The following is a 25,623-nucleotide window of genomic DNA, read 5'->3' as shown; positions in this document are numbered from 1 at the left end:
GGTAAAAAATCCTCACATAAAGAGAGTTTAAAAGGTTACAGCTCCTTATTTTACACCATCTCACATCGGAAGACTTCTGAGGTTTGCCAAAGCTCACATGAACCGACAGTGGGACATGGTATGTTGTGACAAAGAATGTTTCCAAAAGAATACATTTGGCTATATACCATAACGAAAGACTTGAATCCTGTTGAATCCTGGGGGATCCTTGTACGCAGAATCTACACTGAGGGAAAACGGTACACCACGATTGGAGAGCTCAAGGTCGCAATTTCCGAAAAATGGAAAAATATCGAGAAATCCGTTCAGCAGAATTTGGTAAATAGTATTCCAACACGAATTTTCAAGGTTATTAGTCGAAATGGCAAGGTTGCCAATTATTGACATGTAAATCAGCCGATCGTTTCGATTTTTTCATTGATAATACTTATGAATTTTGAAGTGGTCTTATAGAAACTGGACAGCTGAAATTATCATATTTAAGCATAATAAATGAACAAACAACTCTTTAGAACGAAATTGACGTTAAATATACTTTATTCTAAGCATTCAACAATGTATGAATGTATCTTGTTGAAATTCTAATTGAGGTAATGAGGTATGAGGTAATCTGTTCCATATATAAAAAGGTGAGGAGCCGGATTGTGAGAACTACCACGCAATCACGATCCTGAATAATGTTTACAAAATACTATCCCAGATTCTCTTCCGCAGTCTATCGCCAATAGAAAGTAGATTTGTGGAAAGTTGTCAGGCCGTATTCAAGCTCGGTTGCTCGACGACGGACCAGATTTTTACACTGCGGTCAATCCTCCAAAAGTGCCGCGAGCATTGAGTTCCTACGCACCCTACGCATACAATCGACCAACGACAGCTATAGAGAATCAAGGACAAACACGGATTTTCCCGTTAGCCGACAAGACTGATTCAGGCAACAATGAACGGTGTGCGGATCTCAGGAGATCTGTCGGAATCATTTAAGATTTACAGAGGTCTTTGACAAGACAATGGACTATTCTGTCTGCTCTTCAACGTGGCGTTGGTAGATGATATATATCCGACTGAAAACGAAAAACGGAGTATGGAGAAAGAGGATGAACCACGAACTGGTGCTACTCTACGCCGAACCCAGCATCCAGAAAGTTGCCGAGGTTGGACGAGTGCGTTGGACGGGATTTGTTGCATGATTGTAGGACAACAGTCCCGCAAAGATGGTGTTCGCATCGAATCCGGTGGGGACAAGAATGAGACCGGCGAGCGAGATTGGGTCAGATGGAGAACTGCAGCTATGAATCGGGTTATCGGCGAATCAATGTTGTGAGTAAGAACCAATCTGTTCATGGGATGTAGCATGATTGTGAAATAAAACAAAATGAGAATATATTTCTGTTTGAAAGCCTATTTGATGGGATTGTCTTTCTAAAAAGATACCAGTTAAAAAAATGTCTCGTGTTTAAATGTTAAAACTAGTTGAAAACTAGAAAAAATCACGATTCGGCAGTCCTCCAGCTGGCAACCAGACAGCAGCGACTAATTTCTAATTGGCCTTTTCAAGGCTAGAGACGAATGAACTTCGAAGTTTAAGATATCTTTGATACAACACGCTCTCTCTTTCTATCAAATTGTCGTTCCAAATTCAGCATAAAATAGATGTCTGAGGGAACGGCGGGTAATCTAGAACCTCCCAGTTCACTCTTTCTAGATAATTCTTGACCGATTCATAAACATGTGATATAGCGTTATCATGCTGTGAAATTGGCATTGGCAAAGGAAATGACAGTGAATGACGGCTAAACATGATTTGAAAATATATAAAAAGTCAGAAAGTATCCCAGCAGTCTAAGGAACAGCAGGATTCTGCTAGAATGAGAGCTCGAAAGCTGTACAGCTGCATTTTGAATAATCTATACTTGTGCCTTTTAATGGACGACGAAGCGTACATCAAGAGAGATTCCAGGGTGCTGCTGGAGCCCCAGTTCTACAATAATCTAGTAGAAAAAAAGTGTGCCGATTGCAAATACTACTGTTTCAATAGAGTAATTGGGCAAATTTGGCAAGCTATTCGCTCATCTGGCTTGCGACCTCCTGTTTTATATACAAAACGGGCAATCAATGCTCAAGTTTATCTTAACGAGTGCTGGATCTGGATAACTACATTTCGATATAACGCAACGTTCGTTTGAAAAATTGCATACCGGTGATAAGAAGATAACACGCGTGCATGCGTGCGTGACCATTTTATGTTACACATTTAAAACACATTTTTCATTAATTACAGGGTGAGTAGTAATAACTGTCAGTAAAGCAAATAGTCACAAAAATTAAACGCTTGAATAAATTTTAATTTAGAGTGTATTTTATTTTAAGTACATTCATAACATTTCTCTTAAATTAGTCCAATTCGAATCTTTCTCCCTTTGCTTTAATTACCAGTCGCAATCGTTGTTGGAAAGCGTTACAGCTGGCACGCACGATATTCTGAGGCATTTCATTCCAAACCTTCTCCAAACGTTGCTTGAAAGTGTCCACTGTCAATCCTTTGGTACTCCCTAGTTTGCCAAGCATGTAACCCCATGCAGAGAAGTCGAGAGGATTCAAATCAGGTGAAGAGGCAGGCCACTCTTTCGAAGAAATAAAACCCGGAAAATTGTCCTCACACCAAGCCTGTGTAGCTTTTGCCTGATGAGACGGTGCAGAATCTTGTTGGAAGCAGTATGGCATATTCTTGTAGTGTTTTCTGACAATGGGAAGCTAATAGTTCTTCAAAACATTGTCGATGTAGTATTTAGTGTTGATTTTAACACCAGGTTCGATGAACAGCAAGGGAACCTTAAAATTTTTGGAGAAACATCCCCATACCATCACCCTGGAAACATTTTGGAATCTTTGAGCAGACAGCTTGTTCCGAGGAATATCAGAAAGATGTGCTGCATATATCCGATCATTTTGTTGATTGTGGTGATCCTGTAACAGGAATAATTTTTCGTCCGAAAACAGAATTTCAGAACCAACCACCTTGAGCAGTTGCCGACATCTTTCGACTCTTCCAGCCTTCTGCTTTTCAGTCAAACCGTGCACCCGTTTATTTTTGTATGGAATCAGAAACAGTTGAATGTACGAGGCGACGGTCAACGAAGAGCATAAATGGCATGGCATAGTGTTCACAAGTTTCCAAGGACTGAAATCTATCGTCCAATGAAAGTCCTATAATTGCCTGATTGACGATTAATGACCACCCCTTGCTTGCTTGCACGGTCTCCTCTCATCGGACGAACTTTCACACTCCGCTGGGTGTCATTTTGATACCGCTGTGGGGCAATAAACATGCCGACAACCGTTACTCCTAATTCCTCCTTCGACGTTTTCTAATGTGCTCGGATTCGTAACCCGTTTCAGACTTAGCATTGAGAGATTTGTTCAAGTGAAAAAAAAACGATTGATGTTTTACGAAAATGCGAGACTTTAATTTGAACAAATACAAGAATGATACAAAACATAACATGAGCTTAAGCCGATTGGGGAACTTGGAACTTGGAACTTGGGAACTTGTTTCGATAATTAATTCGGGGAAGATTTCCCGAATATAAGCGATACTGGAAAAGCAAGGAAAATATCGAAACGATATAAGATGTCCTTCCAGGAATTTTTCACAGTATCGTGTGAAATATATATCAGCGCGCACGTTGTGCCAACGCCCGTGGGGCTGCCCCATTATCCCACGCAATGGCTGTCTGTGCACAAAACAAAGATACCCATGGTAACGACGGAATCGATCGATTCCGACTCCACCTAAAGCGTCCCGCCGCGTGATGCAAATGAAGCACTGGGCGAAGTTGAGTATATCATTACCGGTAGCATGACATTATAATACCCGCAAAGTACTCGCGTGTGGAAACAAGACTGATGTGCATGTCATGTCGAAGAACAGTTTCCTTCAAAATGGGGGAAGGCAGTGAAGGATGGAGAAGGTCGAATAAGGTACATCCAAGCATACTCACATATACACTTTTTGTGTTCATCCTTTCATTAACGGAGTTATGCATGACCCTGATTCACCCTCATGTATTTTAATCATAAAGAATATTGTATTAATAACTTTGATAAGAATTCATATTAAAACTACTCTAATAATATTACCACCACAGTTATACGAAGAAATTTCACTCAACCAGCTCAATTGTCATTTCAACTGACACGGCAGTGACTAAAATCGAGACGAGTTGTTGGATTTGTTGGCATTGTAACAACATTTTTTTTGTATACTTTCACTTTAACGATTCATTCACTAGTGTAGAGGCATGATCTTTGAACATTTTTTCAAGAACTGAACAAATAATATTTTCAATATTCATTAGTATTTTTTGCTTATTAATCTTTTAAGAATACAAAACTATTTTTCAGTCCTGGTTATCAGAAACGTAAAAATCCAATAGATTATTATTCGGTAAAGACGCAGCTATGGTATGAACCTCGAGCGAGGAAAAATCACTTTCTAACTGTAACCTAAAATGGCGACAGCTAGAAAATAAAAACATGTTTTAGCACGCTTTTATGACAATTTCTTTTTTAATGTTAAAATTGGAAAAATGATTTTTCGCTATTGCGATCATGCGATAGAGATATATAAAAAAAATGTTCATGCCAAATTTGAAATAAATTGGTTCAGAAGAACGTGAGAAACCACGCCAATGCACAATGCACATTTAAGTGGATATTAGTATTTAGAGCTCGAAAGTTATTCCCTAGACAAAAACTATCTTCGACAAAGTTGTTACATATAATAGAGCGCTCAGTTTTATGTTATCAAAAATAGGGTGACCAAAATTGTCACTGGAATAAAAAATATATCATTCTTATCCTTATAGATAGAGGTAAATATAGTTCGACAATGTTGTAGCTCCAAATATTTGAGACATTTTGTAGAACAAATTTTTTTTCTATCTCTATATCTCTCTCGATATAGCGCCTTTTTTCTAAGTCACGTTAGGGTCACCATGAAAAAACTGTTTTTTTTCTCTAACTTTTATATTTCAAATTCTAGATGCAAACTGTCTTCGAAGCACTTTTAGACATTTCGCAATGCAGAAACTTGTCAATATCTCAACTTCACTCAAAGTTATTGATATATTGATGATTTTCAAAACTATGTTATTTTTCGTGTTCGAGTGAATTAAAATTGAAATTATGAGTTTTTACCACCAATAACTTGAGTAGAATTAGGATATTGACTAGTTCTGCATCGCAAAATGTTGGTATTGATGAGCTCTAAAAGTCGTACGAAGACTGTTTTGATGTAGAATTTGAAATATACAAGTGATAGAAATAAAAACTTTGTTCTACAAAGATGTCTCAAATAACTGGACTAGAACTATGTTTACCTCTATCTATAAAGATAACAAAGTTCTATTTTTTACATTGTTGCTTCCTCCGCTCATTGGTTTCCTGTCTCCAAGCTTCGTATGGAGGATGATTCGTAGGCTTAGGAAGGATCTTCGGTATCGTCCCAGTCTTGGACTCACTTTTCAACGGAGCAGAACTAGACCTCCAGCAGGCGCCTATACGGTTCCATATTAACTAGCAATAGTTTTGAAGAAATCAGCTTGTTCGACGAAGTCGGATGTGGATTATTCTCGGAATCTAATTCATTTTCCACACCTTCTCCGATGATTACGCTGGTACGAGGAACGGAAACATCATCTCCGATAATCTCCGATAATCTCCGATATACCGCTGGTCATCAATGGAGTTGACGTTCCGGCTGGGTTCGTTCCCGTTTGTACGATGCTACGAGAGTCAACTTCATTCGCTTCCACATCGACTTGGTCCCCCGTAGCAAGCTTAACATGCTCCTGAACCCATGCTTCCACCTTCTGGGTACTATTAAGGCTACTGTGTTTACTTCCTGCAGACGATCTTTCCTCGTCATGCTGCCGTAGAAGCTCGTGTTTACGAGCGATATACAGTAAACATCCGCTAACTGGGCGAAAAGGGAAGACCAGTTATCGACATTCGCGTTTTAACTGGTCCGGCATGTAAAACGTCAAATAAAATCGAGGGGAACTTCAATGAATTGTTTGATTCACGTTGATCATGAAATTGGATAAACAAAAGGTTTCCAATTGAAGTATCGCATTGAGTGCGACAACAGGTATGAAATATAATTTGAGGAAATTATTTTTCTGTAATTTAATCAATGTTTTTGTCATGAGAAAATAATGGCTATTTCCAATTACATTCGAATGCCCCTTATAGCAAATCTTCCATTTGAATATGGCGTCGATTGTTTACGAAATTCTGCTTTTTAACTAGTCAAAGGTTCAGTTAACGTTCACCCAGTTAAAAAACAGACCAATTAAACCAGGACCAGTTAGCGAACGATTACTGTACTCCTTTTCTCAATCCATCTTGTCCTTCATCGCTTTATCGACCAACAGCTTCTCCATCCGTAGTCGTTCTTCCTGTACTTTCTCCTGTGCCCGCTTTTCCTCCTCCAATTGTTCTAGCTCTCGGGCTATCTGAGCTCGCCGTAAGCTAGAAACACTGGACCGTCCAGTAACAGAACTCGCAGGTGGGGAAGGCAACTTAGTGGAACATTGCACACAGGAAAAATCATTCACGCGAACTCCATTCGTGTCGACCTTTGCGCACGAGAAATGGAACCAACGCTTACAGCGCCCGCATTGGACCATATACAGCTCGGCATTGTTGGGCCGATCACACACCGCACAATCATGGTCACCTCCGTGCTCCAGATCGATCGCCGACGGCACGAAGCTATCATCCGCTGTCGTGTCCGGATCATCCATCGTCGCACAAGCGCCGTCGCCAGATTGATTGCGATTTCCAGCAGCCTCTTGAGTAGCCCTGGTTTTAGAGCGGGTCTGACGGACAAATGAACGGTTCATTCTGACGATAATTCTTTGAGAATGTTGTTTGAACTTTTCTTTCTGAGTTCCTTGAAGCTACTCGTTTCTTTTCAGGTGAGATTAGCTCAAAGCTGGAAGGTTTATTTTTAATATTGGGTACAAAATTAAGGTTATATCAATAAATTACTCACAATTAGTCTCATTCATAGATCATACATTCTCTATCAGTTTCCAAATAAAATATAAATTTTAGTTGATTTTGTCTGAAATCAGCTGTAAGTTTATATTTAATTTGGAAACTGATAGAGAATGTATGTAGCTTCAAGGAACTCAGAAGGAAAAATTTTGGTCACCCTATTTTTGATAACATAAAACTGAGCGCTCTATTATATGTAGCAACTTTGTCTAAAACAGTTTTTGTCTAGAGAATAACTGTCGAGCTCTAAACCATTATGCAATGGCCCAAAAATAACTCTCCGTCGTCGTGATTGACAAAAATACACCCGATTGATAATAATGTTTTCTTTTCAGTATACCAAAAGATAATCTCTGCAGCGTGTAGTGACATATAAAATTTTCGAAAGTTCGTTTCTTCGATTGGGCGATGAGGCTGATCACGAACGTCACTTCACGGTGAAAACGAAATGAATTGCATGCGATTTGTATGCATTTTATTCCGTTCTCACCGTGAAGTGACGTTCGTGATCAGGCCCGATATTTCGTGTTTATATAATCACATCACTTACCTCAGTGAATCCTGATTCTTACCTCTTCCCACTAACAACTATTTCTCCCATGATAAATGCTAAGGAATCACGCTATAGAGACGACCCTTCTGGCCTTCGGGCGGCGAATATCATACTAACATTCGTTCCCTTCCCCCAGTGACTGTGGCCGGCGTCGTTATTGACTATTTAAAGCTCGAATTTCCGAAACTTGCACAATGAGAATGGTTTGCTACTCCCAAGCGCCATTCAGTGTGTTCTTTGTGCAATTTCGTTGATTCAGGTCAATCACGGAGACCAACTACGAAGTGTACAGTCTACCCAAACTCAAGCTCATGCTCTCCAGGACCATTGTGCAATGGATGTAACTCGATAAATAATGAGAATTTCGAAGACTCATCCTTAGGAAATATTTTTGAATGTCTAAAATTCAGAAATATGAAAAAAAAACAATCGTTTTAAAATGTCCCCTTAACAGTACATTTAACGAATGACATAGAATGAGTGAACATCTTGCACTGTTCATCCGATGCACAAAGACTCGTTTGTTATTAGCTTTTATTTCATATTATAAACATTCCATTCAATTTCTAGCTATGTCCCTTCATCTGAACGTTTAGCATCGTTCTAAACCGTTTAATAAACACTGCCAAGTGGGTTGAGGCGTTCCATTCATAACAAAAAACAGCAGCATCATCAAAAGCGCTTGTGCTTCTCAATTTCCACTCGGTTGATTGTAAACATTTTTTCCAGCTGTCAGTTGGATTCCATGACTTGCTGGGCATGCATGTGAAATGTTTTCGCGTCACTAACGCCGCATTGCCAGTCAATTTATATCGAAAGATGAACAAGTGGGCCTTATTTATTCGCCGATTCAGCTGAAAACAAAATACTTGTCGAATCAAAAGTGCACTCAATTTGCGGTGAAACACACCAAAAGATTCTGTGAAGTTGCTGGCGGTTTGTTTGAAATGTCCAACCCATAATAGAAGTGGGAGCTGCGAATTTTCGAAAGATTTTAGCACCAGTTTGTGGTAATTTCAAAACACAGCAACTTTTGCGAAGGAATGAAAACACAGTTGACTTTGCTTTCATTACGGCGTATTCCGAGATCCGTAGTTAAATATACAATCCATTACACAGAACATTCTGGGAGAAACAAGGTAGCATAATAGCAAAGTTTGCGAGGGGAACGTGCCAACTGCACCTCATCATTGAACACCTCTTATTGGACTCGTATATCGTAATGCATCGAAATCAGGCGCTCTTCATAAATTTGCGGATCATGCCGTTCATCTCTATATCGTGCCGTTTATTTCTATATATTTATATTTTTTAATATCGCTACATTTTGCATTAACCTACATGTCTTCAAATGTTTTTCAACGTAACTTCTAAACATATATTTTTACCATAATGATGTACTTGGAAAAGTTCTTGGAAATTATGAACAAATTCATAAAATTTCATTAACATGACACGTAGAACAGTAGAACACGACAAACATATCAAAAGGGTCTACAGGTAAACTTCGATATAACGTACATTTCACTTTCAAAATTGTGCGTTATATCGAATTGTACGTTATATCGAAGCATAATAAAGTACTCACAAACGTAGTCTATAATACATTATTGTGTTGCTGTTTTAGTAAAGTTAATGAATAACTTCAATCAGAAGACGAAGCCAGCCTTTCTCATGATGTTTCCCTTCGTACTGTTGATTAAAGCTTGATTCATTTAGAATCCGAAATCACAAAACCAGCTGTATTTCGGAATTGATTGAAGGCACAAAACTTGTTTTAGCATCACAATATGGATAATTCATTGTTCTATCAGAAAAAAAGGATTGAAAAAAAATTTTCTTCACACTTTGGAAATGTGTACGTTATATCGAGGAAAATGTACGTTATATCGAGTGACGTTATATCGAGGGTACGTTATAACGAGGGTACGTTATATCGAGGGTGAAGTTTTGTATCTACTAAAAAAAAGACAACAAATTAGAAATATTTTATTAAATATCTCGAGAATGGCTATTCTATTAAATATAAATGGAGAATGGCTGATAATGAGGTTTCTCGTTTTCTCGAAGTTTCGAAAATTCATAAAAATTCGATGTTTCACAAAGTTCCTCAAAAATAGTTTTACCATCTTGGACTGATTTTTCAAACTTTTTGTTTTGATTTTTGATTTTTTTTGTCAACAGTTAGATACTTCGCTTGACACTACACTAAATTGATACAATATTAACTATCAGTCACATCAATTCAACATGCGAAAGATGTCATGGTTTTGATATGATATTGAATATAATTAAAATGTGTCCGAATTAAGAAGCCGCTCGGATTCCAAAGCATAAGTGCGATAGTGCGTAAATTTGAAAATAATACGTGGTAAAATCATAACCATAACCATAAGCTAATGAAGACGATTGCTAGTTTCTTTCAAGACGGTGGCTAAAGAAAAAAACGCATTATAATCATAGTGTCCAGAGTACTCGGTGAGAAACGCAATAATAAAAAAATGGGTGAAGTGTGTTGTGGACTTGCGGAGTAGTTTTTTTGCATATAAATATTGCGATTGCGAGGAGAATTGCGATCGAGTGCAGATTCCTACCTTGCAGGGGGCAGACATCTCCATACCTTGTATGGTTATCACGTATCGACACAGCATTGATTATGCATAATTTGTGTGTGCAACACGCAACTTCCTGGAGCTGTTGGCCTACATAACTCACGGTCACGCTGTTTTGCACAACAAGCCCCAGTCTTCTGTAGATTCTTCTTTCCATGCTAAATCACGGTGAATAATGCGGATTTGATGGGCATTTATGATTTTTTTTTTGTTGCACTCAATTTTGGAACGAGCACCAGGCTGATTTTTGCCACATAATAGGAAGGGAAGAATCTTTTTGGCGTTGCGATTAGGATTGGGTAATCTAGGATCGATATTCAGAAGATCACATTGTTGTGCGAAGATGTTGAAGCATACATTTCCCATTTTCAATCATCCTAGACAGTATTCGTCAATAGAATCGTCAAATTAGAATTCATTCGCTAGAGCCTAAATCGCAAATAGTACATTTTGCGATCATTCACACTGAAGACCAGCATTTTTCACTGGTCCTTTCAGTCAGAGTGGACCAAGTTTATTTTTTAATATACTCAGAATGTTCACATTTTACACTAACGGGTTCAAGTTCATTTCAACAAAGTACCTTCAAGAAAGCTTTGTTGCTTCAAGAAAAAGTTTTGTTGGTTTGAATCCGGCGCTTGTAAATTGTTTAAATTCAATATACAAATAATTGATGCATGGTCCACTCTGTCTGCACATGATATAGAGCCATTTCGCCATGGTAGATGGTACATGGTCCGCTCTGACTGCATACTATGAGAGGTTTTCGTTGATCAATCATAACAATTTCGATCCGTTATTCCTGCTGTATGCGTAATTTTCCAAATCTGATAAAGGCGGTATGTAGCTTACATAATGCTTAACCCAATGTAATCAATAACTCGAAATTTTAAATTTTGCGACTTGGTCCACTCTGACTTAACACCGACCAAATGTGTCACACCGAACATTATGTCAACATTCGGTTCGCTTCATTAAACTTAATGCAAAAGTCTTTTTGAATCCTCCACGATTTACTTCCGTACAAATCCTGTCATATCTTATCTAGCAGCAGCTACTATGGGGTGATATGTACTGTAATCAGTGCACAATGTACAATTCGACACTTCTCCCTCTTCTCTAAGTGGGGGGGGGGGGAGCTGTCGTACAATTAAAACACAAATTGCTGCATAACTAGAGAACTAAACAGGTAAATGGAACCAAATTTTGCATGTAGAGTTTTCAGAGGACCCTCCCCCTCATTAAGGGGTTGGCGAATTTCCGCATAACTCGAGAACTAATCAAGCAAATGGAACCAAAATTGGAATGTAGGGATATTAGAGTACAAGAAATGTTTCTATGACGGTTTGACACCACTGCCTCCTCTGGAAGGAAAAATGAGAAAAATCTGGAAATAAAATTCATTCATACATTGTGACAAGTGTCGTTAGTAAATTTAATGTTTGCGCTAACGAAAATGATCTTTGTTCGAAAGTGGAAAATAATTTTCAGGTGGAAAATGCACTCCTATATGGTCGGTGTTCAGACACACCGGACTAAGTAACAAAATGAGAAAAAATGAGTTAATAGCAGCAAACAATCAAGAATTTCTTAACCTACATTCTACTTTTATCAGATCACACTTATATTGCAGATAACCAGAATTATTGCATAAATTTATTTTGACTGATTAGCAAAAACTGATAATAGTGTGCAGTCAGAGTGGACCAAGTGCATACAACCGTAGCGGGTAGAGAGAAGACACATTTTTGTGACAACCGAAAAATGGAAGGAATTTCAAATGAAGTGTTGGATTTCTCCGCATCGGAAGATTCTTTCCTTTGTCCTTCAGTGAACACGGAAAAGTAACTCATACTGAAACCCAAAGTATGTGCTTTTCAAACAATTCATAGCTATTGAAAAGTTGATCGAATATGTTATTATGTTTCGTTCAGACAGAATGAACCAAGTGCCAGAGAGAAAAAAAAAATTATTACTGAACTTTTCATGATTCATTCCAGATCCAACTACGGTCTTTTATTGACTGCAAGTACTCTTTTTCATAATTACGCTAACCCGTTTGTCGTTGAAAGGAGCTGGAGTGGACGACTTAGCACCTATCTTGTTGAAGAACTGCGCTTCATCATTGGCCTTTCCTCTGACAATACACTTCAACAAGTCGTTCGAGGAAAGAACATTTCCTAGCCTATGGAAAACTGCAAAGATGATTCCTATCTACAAATCAGGCAGTTTGTGGCGCGTCGAAAATTACCGTGGAATATCCATCCTATGTTGCCTGTGGAAGCTACTCGAATCACTGATTCATACAGTGCTACTGTCCGCAGCGAAACCGATTATATCTGAGTTCCAGCATGGATTTGTACCCCATCGTTCCACAACGTCCAGTTTATTATGCTACACCAACGTGCTCTTTCGTGAAGTTGAACACAGAAACCAAGTGGACTCTGTTTATATTGATTTCTCGAAGGCTTTCGATACTGTTCCGCATATTCTTATGGTGAGGAAACTGAGGCCCATGGGTTTTCCTGATTGGATATCCGATTGGTTGATGTCTTACCTGACCGATAGGAAAGCTTTCGTTGAGGTGAACTCAGCACGATCCACAACATTCGATATAGCGTCCGGAGTCCCCCAAGGGAGTGTGCTGGGGCCATTGATATTTGTAATTTTCATTAATGATTTGTGCCTACGAATATCTTATGGTAAACTATTGTTTGCCGACGACCTTAAAATTTTCCGAGTCATCAAATCAGCTGCGGACTGCTGCAACTTGCGGGCCTATATCGATTCTCTAGCGCAGTGGTGCAAAGACAACGGCATGCGTGTGAACACAAGTAAGTGCAAGGTGATCATTTTTAGTCGTTGCTACGAACCGATAAACTACCAATACAACATCGACACTTTTTCCTTGGATCGTGTACATTCTATCCGTGACTTGGGTGTTATCATGGTTTCAACGAGCATCTCTGCTATCACTTCCAAAGCATTCTCTATCCTGGGATTTCTACGTCGGAATGCGTCACAGTTCACCGACGTATATGCACTAAAGGCTTTGTACTGTAGTTTAGTGAGGAGCAACTTAGAGTACGCTGCACCGGTCTGGGCCCCATATCACGTTTCCGAGATTGTACGTATTGAGCGTGTACAGAAATGTTTTATTCGCTTTGCATTGCGGCGTCTCCCGTGGAATGACCCCGCCCATCTTCCCCATTACTCGGAACGTTGTCGTCTAATCGACTTGAAATTGCTTACGGCAAGGCGACTGAAGATGCAACGACTGATTGTATTCGACATCCTCAGTGAGAACATCGATTGTGCAGATCTTCTTCTGCATATTCCAATAAACGTTCCTCAATGTCAGCTGCGATTCTCCACATTAATTGCTGTTCCCGCACAAAGAACATGTTATGGCTACAATAACCCATTAAGTTCCTGCCTCCGAGCCTTCAACAATGTCTGCCAATTTTTTGATTTCAACATGACTAAAGATTGTTTTAAAGCTAGGATTATGAATATATCATAAGTATAACCAGTCTGTACGATACTCTCGAAGACGATGAATAAATAATAATAACATATTTTATAGAAAATCAAGAATTGTACTTGAAAATACATGCTAATTAATTATTTTTGATAAACAAAATACTGTTTCTAGTCATGAAATCGGTTTGTTTTATTATATAAATTTAGTAGAGGAAATACTACTAAATAAATTATATGATTTCATAAGGATTTCATAAGTTCAGTCATAGGGGAACAAGTCTCTGAAAAATATATTTTTGTTCAATCAGAGAGGACCAAGTACACATGGCCATTCGTAAAACCCGAGAATTGTGTCTGAAAATAATTTTATATTATAATGACGAGTTTTGGTAAAGTACTAGGAAATTTATAGTAAAAGGAAATTGTAAAAGGTCAATTAGAACATCAATCAATGAATAGTTCTGCGATTGGACTCATGAATGTTAATTAATGAAAAAAGTAAATGTTTGAAGGTATTCATAACAAAAAAAATCCATTGTGGGCGGAACCAAGTTTGGCGGCCAGCTAGTTGTTGCATAAAATATAAGAATAATATACTTCCTTCCTGTGGTGTATGAGAGCAGACAAACGACAGCAAAGAGATACGCACATCATCTGTTCCATATAAAATTCAAATGGCCCAAACGTAATAAGTTCTTCATCGCTTATAGATATTTATAGCGATCCCGTGTACTAGAGATGGGCAAACCGTTCACGAACGGTACGAAAGAACTGGTTCGCCGAAAAGAGTGAACGAGCGGTCGTTTTTTTTTCAAAGAACGGTAGTTCTCCCCACGAACTGATTGCGAGCGAACGGTTTGTGAACGAATTGATTCCATAAGAACGGTTTGCGAGTGAACTGTTTGTGAACGAACTGTTTGCGAGTGAACTGTATGGGAAACAACTGATTGAGAGTGAGAACTGTTTGAGAACGAAGTGTTTGCGGGCGAACTGTTTGCGAACGAACTAGTGCAGCTGAACTAATTTGCGTTGGACGGAATGGATAAATATAACGAGAACGCTTGTAAGGAAAATAAAACGATTTATCATTTATGAGCAAATGCATGTAACGCAGGGTTTATTTTGTTAATGTATACTCAATTTTGGGTTGAAAATTAAATTAGATTTTCCTCGTTTTAAAAGCAAAACTATATATTTTCAAATTCATGTATTCTTTCAATTCCGCGTAACAATCATATACTTTCTGATTATCAGAAAAAATCTGGGGGAAGCTGGGCGATTCATGGATTAGGTAAACATAAAATTTTATAGTGAGGGCGTGTTGAGAAAGAAATTTTTTCGTTGCTTTCAATTCATTGTTTGGCCTATTGCGTGTACGTATTATCGTGTTTGTTTGTATGACTTTTAATGAATTAAATTATCTTTCCCCACTAAATTTCAAAAATATGAATCGCATACGTAAAGGGTGTGTCACATCAAATTGCATCACGGAAAAAACGCTGTAGAAATTCGCCCAGTAGACCGATCTTTTTGAAAATTTTAGACAGTAAAATAAAAACTATTAAACAACTTTTGGCATTTTCTTTTTATTTATACTTCGAGCCCATACCCGTATGCTCGCACATTCCTCTTTACTCCGTCCATAAAGTTCTGTACAACGTCAGGTTGTAGTTTTTTTTTAACAGAAATCCATTTTCTCTTGAAGTCCGCCTCCGATTTGACAACTTTTGGGTTCTTCCGGAGGGCCTGCTTCATAATCGCCCAGAAGATGGTCGGGCCCTCGTGCTGCTTCAATAGTGGTAGTAAGCGCTTCTGTAGGCACTCCTTAAGGTAAACCTGCCCGTTTACCGTGCCGGTCATCACGAAGGGGACGCTCCGCTTTCCGCAAGAGCAGATCGCTTGCCACACCATGTACTTTTTGGCAAACTTGGATAGTTTCTGCTTGCGAATCTCCTCCGGAACGCTGAATTTGTCCTCTGCGGAGAAGAACAACAGGCCCGGCAGCTGACAAAAGTCCGCTTTGACGTAGGTTTCGTCGTCCATTACCAGGCAATGCGACTTCGTCAGCATTTCGGTGTACAGCTTCCGGGCTCGCGTCTTCCCCACCATGTTTTGCCTTTCGTCGCGGTTAGGAGCCTTCTGAACCTTGTATGTACGCAGGCCCACCCGCTGCTTGGTCCGCTGGACGAATGAATTTGACAAATTCAGCTTATTGGCGGCATCCCGGACCGGACTTCTCGGATCACGTCTAAACTGCTCAACTACGCACTTGTGATCTTTTTCACTGACGGAGCATCCATTTTTGCCGTTCTTCACCTTCCGGTCGATGGTTAGGTTCTCGAAGTATCGTTTTAGTACTCTGCTGACCGTGGATTGGACGATTCACAGCATCTTACCGATGTCCCGATGTGACAACTCCGGATTCTCGAAATGAGTGCACAGGATTAATTCACGACGCTCTTTTTCGTTCGACGACATTTTTCCAAATTTACGAAAAATTGACAGTGAAGCACGGCCAACGTGATCTATACACTCTTATCTGATTATAAGCGAAAGCTGAAGATATAATTCCTAAAAATTAAATTTCTACAGCGTTTTTTCCGTGATGCAATTTGATGTGACACACCCTTTACACTATCCAATCCAACGATATCAATTATTAGCTGTCTATTGATGTTGGGTTCCAGCCAACATTCTACTTTGTTCTTAATACCGCTGAACGAAAGAGCGAAAGAACGGTTCAAAAGAACTGATTCACTTAGATGAACGGTTAGTGAGTGAACCGTTCATCAAGGTGAACTGTTTTGCCCATCTTTACGGTGTACCGCTTTGGTCGTTCTTACACAACTTCGTCTATAATGCTTATACGCGAAGAAACACTTCATAATTATGTTCTTCTTGCCAGCGTCTCGCAATGGACCACACTCCCCCCCCCCCCCCCTACCGTACATTTCCAAGTCGAGCGGAAGAAGAAAGGACCCTTCCAAGGATAGTCAGCTGCAGCTGCTATGCTCTGAGTTTCTTTCTCTTCCTTTTCTAGCTGACGGCTTCTTCTAGCGTCGAATTCTTTACTCTGGAAAATCATCCGTTGACATCAAACAATGTGTGGAATGGGATCGCCACTTCCCCTTTACAATTGCCGACCGACCGTTTTTATTACACACGTTTTGTTTACTATAGTTTCACGTACGCCAATGTGTTGAGTTCAACTGACAAGTTTCACCCCTCGAGAGCAAGGGAGCAAGAGATTCAGTGTTGTTTGTGAGAGAGAATGGAATATAGTTACTCACCAGTTGTGTCCTGTTCACCGCTGCTCCTCTCAGCAGCAGCAGCCAATGTCCTTCGCTCTCACCGTCTCTTGTCGTTGACACCTTGAGGTGTTTTCCAATATTTGCACCACCCCTAAGGGATCGATGAAGCAATACCTAATTATACACATACACCCTCTCTTCAATCTACGTTCGACTTTCCCCCTAGGATAATGAATTCATTGCAATCCCCAATTTTTTTTGCACTTCTTAACTTTTTGCCATTTTAAATGTCTCAGAGGCTATCACCTGTCGACTTTTGTTATCAGTGCTGACAATCAATTCGTTCACACATATAAACACACGGCCTTCTTGTTTTGTTTTGTTTTCTTCCCAGATCTTATATCACTTACTGTGTGCGTTGTATTATACGACTATCTCGACTATCCGCTCACTCCACTCTCATCCGATACCCCTCTTCAACGAGCGAGATAATTTCGGAAATCTTCATCACTCGTGCTAACCCCTTTTTTCCTTAGCTGAATGCACGTTACGACCTCGGTGACATTCGCTCTCGTTTTCGGTGTTACTTTTTGGGGTATCGTAGCAACCCACTATTACGACAAATCATAAATTAAACATTTTCGTCATTGCACGAGAACCAGGGGGAGCTAAATTGCACAAAGCGACACAAACACAGCACACCGCCACTGTTTACTACTTGCGCGCCGTGTTGATGATGACGAAGACGACGACGTGTCTACCACTTTTCTCCAAAACAACACAACTCACTCGCAATTGAGGTAATGTACACCGCCTCGCTCTGCTCCCTGTACCCACCGGTTTCCGTCAATCGCACTGCAACAATCTTCAATCATCTGAATTAAATTAATCAGATATCGAGCTCGGAGTCTGAACAATCCATCCGTTATGCCGTTGGTGAGGAAGGTCGTTTGCGGCAACTTGTTGGTTCCTTGATTATTTGCCTCCCATAGATGGTCGGAGTTACCCAACCCTACGAACGGAATCAGTTGAGAACCTCTTGCTTAAATGTTGTGTGATGTATATTGTAGTAATGATCACACACTTGCGGTACACACATCAGCGACGGGAATCTTTCACACTTCAGTCAGCTGCTGTTTTCTGGGTCTTCAAGCGAAAAGAAAATACATCCACTCGGAAAGGTCGTATCTAATTGACTGAGTTTGGCATGCCTCTCGTATCTATTATTGTGCTCCTCCAGCTGTATTTCACACACACCTTGTGCGCTCTCTGCTCTATCGCTCTTTGCGCTTGACACTCTCGATACCACTCAGAGAAATAGCGATTGAGTGGCGTGGTTGGTGCTTACTGTCGCAGGGAATTCCAGCTGATTTGTTTTGCGCTTTTTCGAGAACCTTTTTTTTTTTCTAAATCCTTGTAGTGCTTTATAATCATTTACCCCGCAGACGATTACCGGCGAAATCTTAAGAAAACTGATATATCTACTACCTGCTAATATAAACGGATAATATACAATAATATAGACCCGCTGCTTATTGTATTGTTTCTACAGCGTCACAACCCGCAATTCCCAGATTATCATAGAGAGGATTACTTTGAGAGAAATATGGATATCAGTAATGGATTGATGTAAGATTTTAGTATTTAACTTTTAATTTTTATTCAAAAAAATTCATACAAAGTATTGTATTCAAGGTACTGTCTCTATCGTGCGCCTATGACCTTCTTTAACCCTTTCATTACGGCAGTGTGCTCCGCCGAAGTGCTACCCCTGTACGGAGGACTGCGCCGAAAAGTATGCACATTGCGCTGGTGTGATCGAAGAGCAGTATGAATTTCATGTCGTCTAAAGACGACGCTCGTACACACAGCTCGTTGCCCGGATGTCGTAACGAAAGGGTTAAGGCATCACATAGATTCCGTGAAGAAAATATCTTGTCTTTTGTGGCGATTCAAGAACCGAGCCACATTTTGCCGTCTTTTAAGAATAGCCAGGTTATGAATTAACGACCGAACCAGCAACGGTTGTTGAATACGGTGTAATGGTAACTTTTGCAGCGTGCAGCCGAGCGCAGAAAGATCACTTTGTGACATTTATTGGCCTGTTTTGGGAATGCATTTGAGCAGTTGCATAAATTGGTCGGAGTCTGGTCAGACCGGACCATGTGACATTTTTATGATTTCGAGAAAAACGAACTTGAAGTTCAAGTTCTGCAATTTTCGAATCTTTAATATTTTTTGTTCAGAATTGTTCTCAGAAGTTTACTTTACACGGTGACGTATGATAATTGCAAAAAAACAAGTCTCATGCCCAAAAAAGACGGATGTTTGGCTTCCTATACGTACATGGTCCACTCTGATTGAACCAATGAATCACTTTTTAAGACTTGGTTTACTATGACCGAATAATTTCTAAATGTTTTTCAATCAATTAACAGTTGTGAGTTAAAGCCAAATTCGAATTTATTGTCATCGCCACAGTCTTAACCACAATTTGAAATACAGTCGAATCCGTTTATTATGACTCCGCTTCTATTGACCTACCGCCCATTATAACGTAATTACACAACGCTTTTTTTTTTGGTTTTCAAATGAAATTATTTTTCAAAAATTCTCAAAAAACTACGAATAGCTCTTACAATTTTCAACAAATTGTCCATACATCAGAAGATGGGCACTTTTAAAGGGATAAAGTTTTTCTAATAACAATAACAAGGTTGTAATTTCATAACTTAGATCTTCTCTTAAGTAGTTGAAATGACTTCACAATCCAGCGTCAGCTAGAGAGCATCTGCGAGGTAACTTCGATGTTCTATGTGAAGTCTCGTCTTTGTTCAAATACTTTTTTTAAGCAGCAACATGCGAAATTACCTCGGATGCACAGGAGAGTCCAGAACTTGTATTTTTTTTGTTATTTCTTCAAATGCCTGAAGAAGCCTTAATGTACTCTTCCATGAAGCACCATTGTTGTGTCGTCTAGTTAGTGAATGTGTGTGCCATTATTATCCCCGAAACAGTTCTTGATTTTTAAATCTTGAATAAAAATAGTTGAATGATATCCTTTGCTTATTTAAATTCGTAGTATTTACTCTTACTCGACCGGTGTTAAAATTATTTCAATATATCCATAATTTATCCAAATCCAGAAAAAAATCTGTTCAAGATTCCTTGCATAAAACTTGATACCTAATTAAAGGATATTTATTCAAAACGGAAAATTGATTCTTCGTTCATTACTTTTAACCCATTAACGACCATGCTGTAAAAATTATTTTATTGACGAAAGCCATTGTTGTATTTTCGATTATTAACGCTAAAGGAACTCCAATGTTCAAGAATTATTTTTTTTTCCATCTTCCATTTTCCGGGAAATGACCATTTTCCATTTTCCGGGAACCCGAACTTTTTTTTTCAAGTACAAACCGACTGCGAACTAAAAGTCACTTCAATTAGCAAATATACGGTATTCATAAATGCATCAATTTTGGATTCCCGGAAGAACAAGAACAGGAATATGGAGGTTTCTAAGTGTAAATCCAAATGAATCCACCTAAGGTGAGATGTGGCATTTCTTATTTCATGTAATTTTAACTTATTACTGACAGGCTTTTTCTTTCAAACGAAAGCATATGTTGTTATTTTTATTGTTAACTGTGGGGAAATGTCAATGCTTAAAAACTAGTTTCTCCAATTATCCATTTCCCGAAAAAATCGAACATTTTCCAAAACCTGCAAAGTACCAGTGTACTGCTAAAAAAAACAATGGCCTAGAGGGTTGAGAGGTTATTATTCGGTCCAGCGGTAGAATATTCACACAAACAATCTCATTAGAATCCTCGTTACACGTACTGATCATTTCCTCCAGCTCCCCCACAATAGAAATTCTACGGGCCGCCATCACCTAAGGTTGTTACGGATAAAAAATCATAGAGATTTTCAATAATATTCGCTAAATTTATCGATATTTGCGAACATTCTCAACTGAAAATGCAAGAATAAATGAAAAACCATCCCTCTTCTAAAGTAAACAAATCAAAATGCGCAGCGGAAGTTAGATGTGTTGGTGTTGATTCAGCAGAAAAAAAAAAGTTCGTTAGGCCAACGTTCGATTTTTCGAACACTCAATTTCCCCGGCTGTTATTTTCCTGTATGCGGCTCAATCGAATGATTTTCGCTCTATATCACAATGTATGTTCTTTTATCAAAGCAATACTGTAGAAAACTTCACATATTTTTGTATTTTATTGGGGTTTTTAATTGAAATTGGAAACACCTTCCAAACATACTTGCTTTAAATCGAATTTATTATCCAATAAAGTTACTCAAAATTGAATGAAATAGATATAAGTGGTAGCTAATAAATTAAGCTATCTTTTGGTGCAAAAACTTTACCATATGGTTCCTATCCAAAGACATGAAAAATTATCAAAGTTGCTGTTCGATTTTTCGAACGCTTGGCCTAAAATGGGTTAAGTAAAAATGTGTTGTATTTCAAACATATTCCTTTATTAGCTTCTTGTACATATGCAGTTTCTCCTCGTTGCGTATTTGCAAATAAAGAGCCGGATATTCGGCTATCCGGCCTAGAAGTTTGCCGGATATCCGGTATCCGGCCTAGCCACTATCCGTCTCATCTCTAATTCATATATTTTTTTTTTCAGAATTTAAAAAGAATATGTTTTCAAGGAAAATAAAATTCATTGAAAAAACTTTTTTTTTTGAAAACATGTGTTTTGAAAATTTAGAAAAAATTGTCATAAATAGTTCTTACAATTTCCAACAAGTCACCTATACATCGAAAGATGGGCAATTTTACAGGAAAAAAGTTTTTCTGACGTCCTTTAGCCAAAATTTTGTAGGTACAGGTCGGACTCGATTATCCGGAGTATTGATTTTGTTTCACTCCGGATAATCGAATCCTCCGGATAATCGAGTCATAAAAAATCGAATTTTATTTCGGCAAACGTAATTGTTGTGTTTTGGATTTGGTCACCAACTCTTTTTAGCAACACGAAGTTTTTCTTTGTACGCTTAAAGCTAAAATAATGTTTTATTAAATATATTACTTCTGATTGAATTCAATTGCTTACAAATTTGGTGGGCTATGGTTGCAGAAGCGGTATTGGGCCCAAATATTCCGGAATCGAAATTAAATTAAATGCTTTAAAAAAAAACCTTTTAGATGGATACTACACTACACGGCTTGTTTTTGATGAGAGCTCGATCCAATATGGGGATTAACAAAGGAATTTATGTACAGTTTCTAGCAGGCGGTTTCTGGCAAGCGTGTTCCCTTTGGATGAGCGAAATAGGGCTGTCGCTGGTACCGATATCAACAGTGGTACTGTGTTGAGGAGTCCCGTCGTGACATACCCCCACCCGTAAACCTTGGTGAGAGTAAGAGGTTTCTGGATCACTGGAACCGGGTTTACTCTGTTCCTCGACGTCCAGTACAGCCAACTTCACAGCTGGCCTACGCAAGATTCCCGAAGACGTTCGTACCAACGCCTGTCGTACTCTGCCATCGCGCCCTGGAAAAACTTCTTCGATCCGACCTCTTATCCACTGGTTCCGCCCCGTTCCGCCAACTACTAGTACCAGGTCACCAATCTTCACGTCCCTTACATCTTCGAACCACTTGCCTCTTCTAGTAATTGTCGGAAGGTACTCTTTGAGCCATCTTCGCCAGAAATCATCGGCAATGCATCTAGCCATTTTCCAGCTGCTTCGGAGCGCTACGCGGTCGTCTAGCGGTTCAGTTGGTAAAAATTTTGTACCTGATGAGTTACCCAACAAAAAGTGGTTTGGCGTTATAGCCTCCTGATCCGCTGACTCCAGAGGAACGTAAGTGAGTGGTCTGGCGTTAATCATGCCCTCCGCTTCTAACAGAATTGTCTCCAATGTCTCGTCGTCTGGCCTACGTAGGCTTTCCAAGATTGCTCCTAATGCGACTTTCACCGAGCGAACGAGCCTTTCCCACGCGCCGCCCATGTGTGGAGACGCTGGCGGGATAAATTTCCAGGTTGTCTCAGCGGTAGTGAATTTTTCCGCCAATGCAATGTTCAATGCTTTCTGATGCGCCTTCATCTCGTTATGTGTACCGTGAAAGCAGGTGGCGTTGTCGGTCCAAATTTCCCTAGGCTTCCCTCTGCGTGCCACGAAGCGTTGTACCGCCATGATACATGACTCGGTAGTTAACGAGTATATTACCTCCATATGGACTGCTCGGATGGTGAGGCACGTAAAGAGAGCCACCCATCGTTTCACGTTGCTTCTGCCTACTCTTACAATTAATGGTCCAAAGTAGTCCAATCCGGTGAAAGTAAACGGATGCAGGAAAGCAGTCAAACGGGTCTCGGGAAGAGGTGCCATCGCTGGTGGACTTGGATTTGCTTTCGCTATGCGGCAGTGTAGACACGCGCGTTGGACGCGCGTATCTAGTAGACGTCTGAGAGCAGCTATCTCGAAACGTTGACGAATCTCGTTGAAAATGGTCTCTCGATTGGCGTGGCGAAAGCGGCGGTGGTACCAGTCTACAATGAGGAAGGTTATTTGATGTTGTCTAGGAAGGATGATTGGGAACTTAGCTTCCATCGGTGCATATGGTGCAGCACCGATACGGCCGCGACACCGGATGACCCCTTTCTCATCCATAAATGGGCTCCTAGTGTATATAGTACTGGATTTGTTCACGGAGGGATGGCGTTCATTGGGCGAGCCTCGAGTTTTGTAGAGAGTGTTGATTTCGTCCGCATAGAATTCACCTTGAGTAGTCTTCACGAGTGTTTCTTCGGCTCGCCGGAGCTCGTCGCTGGTAAGATTGCTGAGTTCCAGGTTCTCGCCGTTTTTCCGTTTACGAAGATTGTCGATATATCGTAGTACGTACGCTGTTACACGCTGCAGTTTCGTCCATAAATTGAATTTGTCGAACGTAATTTTGGTGATGAAATGAGTAAGGTGATTGTGAGGGTGTCGCAGCTCTTCTTCAGTCGAAGGGTTCGTTTTTTTATTTGGCCACCTTTCTTCGGGCTCATAGAGAAAGCTCGGACCTTGAAACCAAGCATTGGCCATCGTTAACTGTGAGCCGTGATGCCACTTGGTGGCTATGTCCGCGGTGTTCATTTTTGATGGTACCCATCGCCACTCTGACTGCAGTGTGGTTGTTAGAAGTTCGCCAACCCGAATAGCCACGAACTTGTGGTACCGACGATGATCGGTGGAGTGGATCCACGCGAGCACAGTGTTTGCATCACTCCAGCAGAAGCGGCGTTCGAATGGGAACGTGTGATATGCCTGTATGGTCTCCATTAGACGAGCACCTAAAACGGCCACCTTGAGCTCGAGTCGAGGGATTGACAGAGCTTTTAGGGGGGCTACTTTGGTTTTCGCTCCTGCTAGTGCGATTTGCACGCCGGTTGCCGTCTTCAAGCGGAAGTATACTACGCAGGCATAAGCGGTTTCGCTCGCGTCGACGAATAGATGGATTTGTAGATGTTCGAAGCCGTTCTGAAGAGACGAGGAGAAGTAGCAGCGTGGTATACGTATCGAGTCGAGATTATGAAGCTGATCTGCCCACAGTCGCCAGCGTTCGTTAATATCTTGTGGTATTCGTTGGTCCCATCCTGTCCCTTTGGACCAGAGCTCCTGAATGAGCATTTTACCGATGACGAGGTAAAATGCAATGAAGCCAAGTGGGTCGAACAGGCTCATGACTAGTCTGGCAACCTCACGTTTCGAGGGAACATGATCTTGGCGTAGAATCTGTTGCAGATCTTCCCTGTCTACGAAAGTGTAGACAAATAGATCGTCTCGCGGGATCCATTTCATGCCCAATACCGACTCAGTTTTCTCACCTCGTTCCAGGTCCAAACTTTTGAATTCTTCTTCAGCAATCTCGCCGATTCCTTGCAGGACCTTAATTTCATTTGATAAAAATCGACGAAGAGTGAAGCCTCTTAGAGTGCACCAGTTTGACCTCATTCACTACGTCGATCGCCTCTTGAATGGTCTCGAAGCTGTCCAAGTAGTCGTCGACGTAGTGTCTGTCGATGATAGCTGCCGCGGCACGCGGGTATTCTTCGGCGGATTCTTTTGCGTTAAGATTTTTGATGTATTGAGCTGAGGCCGGCGAACAGGTTGATCCAAAGGTGCCCACATCCATGACGTAAACTTGCGGGGGGGTCAGTTGGCCTTTTCCGGGACAGGAAACGTTGCGACTGACAGTCTGGATGTCGAATCTTAAACTGGTGAAACATCTCCATCAAGTCACCACACACAGCCACCGGATATTGGCGGAATTGAGACAAGACTTTCGGGAGAGGTATCAATAGATCTGGCCCCTTAAGTAGTTTACAGTTGAGCGATACGTCACCCACCTTTGCAGCAGCGTCCCAGATCAATCTAATCTTCGCAGGCTTTTTAGGGTTAATAACTACGCCCAAGGGAAATACCAGACGCGATTTGGTTCAACCGAAGTCAACTCCGTTAAGCTAGCCTTATGTATATATCCCTTCCGCTCATATTCCGTAATCATCTCCTGTACGCGATTTTTTAGTTCCGGTTCTCGCTGAAGCCGCCGGTCTAAGGACTCCAGTCGTCGGACGGCCATTGGATAGCTGTCAGGAAAGCTCGTGCTGTCGGTCTTCCACAATAGCCCCGTTTC

General features: G+C 40.3%; 2 protein-coding genes across 2 annotated transcripts in view; both read right to left on the bottom strand.

Annotated features, from left to right (window-relative positions):
- The window catches only part of LOC129775098 (tumor necrosis factor alpha-induced protein 8-like protein), a 67,320-nt gene extending 49,172 nt beyond the window's left edge, over positions 1-18,148 (bottom strand). Inside the window, exon 1 of the mRNA XM_055779356.1 lies at positions 17,001-18,148. The gene's annotated coding sequence lies outside the window, so the exon portion shown is untranslated. The remainder of the gene's footprint in view (positions 1-17,000) is intronic.
- A 4,063-nt stretch (positions 18,149-22,211) lies between these two features.
- LOC129774575 (uncharacterized) lies at positions 22,212-25,122 on the bottom strand. Its single transcript, XM_055778336.1, has 2 exons — positions 24,928-25,122; positions 22,212-24,875 (listed from the first exon to the last, which is right to left on the bottom strand). The coding sequence occupies exons 1-2, from the start codon at positions 25,120-25,122 to the stop codon at positions 22,212-22,214; spliced, it is 2,859 nt and encodes a 952-aa protein (XP_055634311.1).
- Positions 25,123-25,623: the final 501 nt, after the last annotated feature.

The sequence above is a fragment of the Toxorhynchites rutilus genome, chromosome 3 (genome assembly GCF_029784135.1).
Source record: "Toxorhynchites rutilus septentrionalis strain SRP chromosome 3, ASM2978413v1, whole genome shotgun sequence".
NCBI lineage: Eukaryota > Metazoa > Arthropoda > Insecta > Diptera > Culicidae > Toxorhynchites > Toxorhynchites rutilus.
The sequence above is the reverse complement of the archived record's forward strand: the minus strand, read 5'-3'. Positions and strand labels throughout refer to the sequence as shown.

What these genes read in the sequence shown, in the direction of transcription:
- LOC129774575 (XM_055778336.1), bottom strand. Translation starts at nt 25,122, where the DNA reads ATGGATGTGGGCACCTTTGGATCAACCTGTTCGCCGGCCTCAGCTCAA. An exon ending in TAGTGAATGAGGTCAAACTG is followed by an intron (nt 24,876 to 24,927) that starts GTGCACTCTAAG and finishes AATGAAATTAAG; the next exon opens with GTCCTGCAAGGAATCGGCGA.